This window comes from Zingiber officinale, chromosome 9A, assembly GCF_018446385.1.
Source record: "Zingiber officinale cultivar Zhangliang chromosome 9A, Zo_v1.1, whole genome shotgun sequence".
Taxonomy (NCBI): domain Eukaryota; kingdom Viridiplantae; phylum Streptophyta; class Magnoliopsida; order Zingiberales; family Zingiberaceae; genus Zingiber; species Zingiber officinale.
In genome coordinates, this window is record NC_056002.1 from 96,567,597 (window position 1) to 96,572,294 (window position 4,698).

Genomic DNA, 4,698 nt, shown 5'->3' on the forward strand with positions numbered 1-4,698 from the left:
AAATATTCTTTAATGTAAAGTTGGTTTAGGTTCGTTCTATTACAACAAAAAATTGATTTGAAAGGAGTAAAGTGGATTCGTCGGCTTAACAACTTTAACGGCTCCTTCAGAATGGCTCATACTTTATATGACAGAAATCTAGTATCCAGCAATACATTTTATACATAAGTTTGAAAACTCATTTTCATTAAGTTTGATGAACAATATCAGTTTGATGAATAATATCATAAACAATGTTTATGGATAAATTTGTTTATTATTTTATATAAAATATAATTATAAAAACTCAAATGTATCAAATTTAATGTTATAAAACTCATTTATATTTTTTAAATTATAAAAAAATAATTTAATTTGTAGATGACACTAGGTATCCAACTTATAATTCTACCCGTTGCGAGAATAAATCAAAAAATATTCATAGTGGACGGTTGATTACGCTTATAAAATTGAGAAGAAAATTTTCATACCATTGTCCCCGACAAAATTAGATTAAAGTGTGTGAAACACGAGCCCAAATCTCCTACTCAAATCTCCTACTCCACTTTCTATGGACCACTTGTAATTAAAATCGGATTATGGCCATGATCCGACTACAATTAGTTATGATCCCTTCCTGAATTTATCGTCCCTCGTATTATAGTTTAGATCGGGACAAGTGGCTAAAGGCCACTCGGAGGCCGCCTTCGCTCGACGCTAGGCTGCCTGGCCACTTGCCTACTACCGGCTGCCTCCAATCATCCGTCCCGATCCAAACGATAACATGGGAGGATAATATATAGAGGAAGAAATCACAACTAATTATAATCGTATGACCACAATTATAAGTGGTCCATTCTTTAATCCACTATTTTTTTACCAGAGGATTAGCCTCCCTAAAATACAATGCTCATGAATAATTATTTTATATAAAGTATAATTATAAAAAATAGTATATATAAAAATGTTTGCGAATATTTTTATAAATTTTTTATGTTTTTTTTTCAAATGATAAAAAAAATGTTATTGTATTATATAACTGGGAAGAGGCTTACGAAAGCCAAATAAAGACGGCACATTTCAAACAGACATAAGAATGCAATCTGTATTTCATAAAAAGAATGACAAAAAAAGAATGCAATCTGTAGTTGAACAGGTTCAAGAGAACGAGAGACAAAACGAAAGTTTATAGTGAAAATTTTATTTGTCTTTTCTTTCAAAAAAGGAAAATCATGACATCAAGGAGATACAGAGGGCATCTCGACCTCAGCTTTGCTACCCTTCTTTGGTGTGGATTTGTAGTAGCAACCGTAGAGAACCAATTGAGCAAAGGCGAAAAGAGCACCCATACCATTAGGAATCTGCAAGGCAAGAAAAGAAGTTTAGATCGATCAACCCGGTGAGTTTAAAATCTATCAAAAAGTAGTGATACTTACGAAAAGGTTGATGTCAAATGGCAGGAAAGAATAGGTGGTCCAACAAATTCCGTTAAGGAAGCTTACAAGGGAGAGTGTGAAGGGCATGTACTCTACACTTTTGGTTTGGATCACAAGTTTCTGCAACAGTTAAGTATATATCATGCCAAAGTCATTTGAAATGAGAATTGAAATATCAAAAGAAACTCCACAAGGGAGAATATGAAAAATATTATTTTCTAGATCTTGAGCTAGATTTTGGAGCTGCATGGTTACCTATGCAAGCATAATACTTGCATGTATGAAAGGTTCACTTTCAGTTGTCCAATGTACCATAACATAAAACTAGGTAATTAATTGACAGTTTTTCATTGGTAATTAATCATCAAGAACCCAGAGTTATGATTAGAAGTCGAAGAGAGGAGCTGTGCTTGTAGTAAGAAATGATGATCTAACGATTGAATAGGAAACAATGATAATAAGATTGTTCTTACCATGACTGAAAGAGGAGAGACATACATGCAAATTCCAAAGATGATGCAAAGGATACCCACAATAAAGGACCTCTTCTCATGAGTGTGGGCAAAGTGAAGCACCAAAGTTGCAACCACAGCAGTGAACACAATTTCAACTATCAATACCATGGCAACCTTCAACTAAATTTAATGAAAGTCTGAATTAAGAAAGATTCAAGATGTAATAAATAATATCTTCATGAAAAAAAAATGGTCATATTATACTTACACGACCTTGACGACTAGCATAGGCAAAGAAAATAGAGAGGTAGAAGACCTCAAAGGCTAAACCGATGCCATTAATAGTGGAAACGAGAATGCTGTTAGGATGGACAAAAGGGAGGCCATAGAAAATCCAAAACATGCAGTTGAGAGTTGTTGCAAGGTAGGGGATCGGGGAAAAATCTTCCACTGCTTTCTTCTTAAAAATTTTAACAAATGTTGGCCTGTAGAGGTATATGAGACAACACAAGCCAAACATAAATTTAAAGTCTCTGATCAAACATACAAAGGAACAAAATAAATAAAACGAAACAGACAAATTAAATTTAGATGTAGGAACTTACATAGGTGACAGGAACAAACCAAAAGAGATGATATTGCCTATAAAACAAAATCGAAGTTAACAAGAAAATCATTTCAAAATTACCATATGTGTGTGTATACATAAAGTTACATATGTATTAAAAGTAACATGGTTATGCAATGCACATATATACATTGTTTCTTTCAGCATTTATTTTAGTTTATGTATTCAATTAGCAAATATATATAATGGATAAATCTAATTTAGATATCTAGAATGGGCAAATTAGAGATAATATATGTCTAGGATTGGGAACATGAAGTATTTAGATGATAACATAAGTAAAACAGAGTAAATGTCACAAATATCGGATGGAAATCATTTACAACTATTTCGTCCTCATATATCTTGCTTTCTCAAAATTATAATTTTTAATACATTGCGGGGAGAGAGAGAGAGAGAGAGAGAGAGAGAGAGAGAGATCAACACAAGATTAATTTTGGTCATTTTACTTATTGCATGCCAAATTCAGGCAATTAGCAAGAGATTTTTTGTTTTTTTGGTAGCAAGCGAATATTGCCCTAGCATCCAGTTTTTCTTCGTCGTATTATAATTAACATCAAGTGCAATGAACTCAAACCTTAACAAATAATTAAATCTCATTTTCCTTTTCCATATATACAATATATAGAGAGAAATCGAATGGAAAGCACTGATGAGACTACACGATCCCCTTTTAACTTTCCACAAGTTCTAAAAACCAATACAAGATTAATTTAATGGCCATTTTTCATCGTCTGACGGAGAAAAGCCTTTCTTTTTTTTACTGACGAATATATAATTTAGTCATAGATTTAAACAGGAAACCCAACAATCATCGAGTTCTTCTTTGTTGAACTAGAGACGAAGATTTATGAAATAGGTAAATCCGATCCGTTCGATTAATAAACATCAAGTGCAATGAACCAATTAATACCTATCACTCCGATGACGTTGCGGATGGTGTTCTGGCTCACCGTCATCTTTCCTGCTCGCTAACTCAAAATAAAAACCCTAGGAGCCGAAAGAGAAACGAGATCAGATCAAACGGAGATCAAATCAACAAACCATGGATCGACGAGAGCGAATCATCAAAACAAGAACAGATAAAATAAAATAAAAAGAATAAAAAACAAATCGATAACAGGGCGTACATACCTAGTAGAAAGAAGAGGAGGAGGAGAAGAAATCGCCAATGATGCGTCTCTTCCCACGTTTTGCTCCTCTTCCCCTACCTCGTTTGCCTCTCTCTCTCTCTCTCTCTCTCTCTCTCTCTGCGCTTCACCGGTGAGGCCATCTGCCTTTTATAGACCATCACAGACTCCTCCAGATACAAATAAAACTCCACCTCGAGTTCACACTATTTACTCCCATGCCATTCTGACTTTGCTGCACCTCGCGACCTTCCCGCGCATCCACACTTTAATTAGCCAATCTCTCAGGGGCCCTCCTGGGGCCACAGCGACATCCATTTATATGGCAAGTAGGACTGAGTCTTAAACTTCAGGGTAGTGCATTTAATTTCAATGCATGCAATGCGTATGGTCTCCCGAGGAAGTAGGTTTAATTTTCAGTAACGGATCAAATTACTAAATCTCATCATTTTCTTTTTCTTTCCTTCCATTTCCTTTTATTTATTTATTATTATTATTCTCAAAATAATATTAGTTTTATATTAAAAGATTGAAGTACTAAGAATAAATATTTATGGAATCATTCAATGAAATATTGCTCCTGAAAAGAATTAGCAGACATGAATAATTCTAAAAAGTGTTGGTATTTATTCCATGAAGTATTAATTTATCGCGTACGAATAAAACACTGTTAGTCGTGATTAATTACGTGGAGGATAGAATCGAGTGAGAATAAAATTGAGTAAGAATAAAAAATGACTGTTGCAGAATTTAAATACAGAAGAAATGGAATATGGTTTATATACATGCTTCACGCTTTTTCAAGGAATGGAATATATGCGTCAATAATTTTTATTCTTATGTTTGATTGTAAAAATGTGTGTTAAAATTATTTTATTTTATTTTATTTCTAAAAAATATTTTAATGTGAAATAATTCAAGAAGAATGAATCTGTAAACATGGGCCAAGAGATTAAAAACGTCTAGGATTATAAGTATGAAGTCTTGTTCAATATATCATTCATTAAATTTAATAGATTTAATTTGAATATATGTGTGTGTAATTTATTAATATTCATGAAAAAAATTAT

The 4,698-nt window shown here is 33.1% G+C and overlaps 1 protein-coding gene across 1 annotated transcript; it reads right to left on the reverse strand.

Annotated features, from left to right (window-relative positions):
- Positions 1–1,164: 1,164 nt before the first annotated feature.
- On the reverse strand, positions 1,165–3,752 carry LOC122020876 (bidirectional sugar transporter SWEET5-like). The gene is made up of 7 exons (XM_042578909.1): positions 3,633–3,752; positions 3,412–3,488; positions 2,476–2,512; positions 2,139–2,355; positions 1,889–2,050; positions 1,416–1,535; positions 1,165–1,340 (listed from the first exon to the last, which is right to left on the reverse strand). The coding sequence occupies exons 2-7, from the start codon at positions 3,455–3,457 to the stop codon at positions 1,218–1,220; spliced, it is 705 nt and encodes a 234-aa protein (XP_042434843.1). The 5' UTR covers positions 3,458–3,488; positions 3,633–3,752; the 3' UTR covers positions 1,165–1,217.
- Between the last annotated feature and the right edge of the window lie 946 nt (positions 3,753–4,698).

Bases quoted from the DNA above. Each gene is read 5' to 3' on its own strand.
- LOC122020876 (XM_042578909.1), bottom strand. From the start codon at position 3,457: ATGACGGTGAGCCAGAACACCATCCGCAACGTCATCGGAGTGATAG. The intron at 2,513-3,411 runs GTATTAATTGGT...TTTGTTTTATAG, and splicing joins CAACGTCATCGGAGTGATAG to GCAATATCATCTCTTTTGGT. The intron at 1,536-1,888 runs GTAAGAACAATC...TAACTGTTGCAG, and splicing joins TCTCTCCTCTTTCAGTCATG to AAACTTGTGATCCAAACCAA.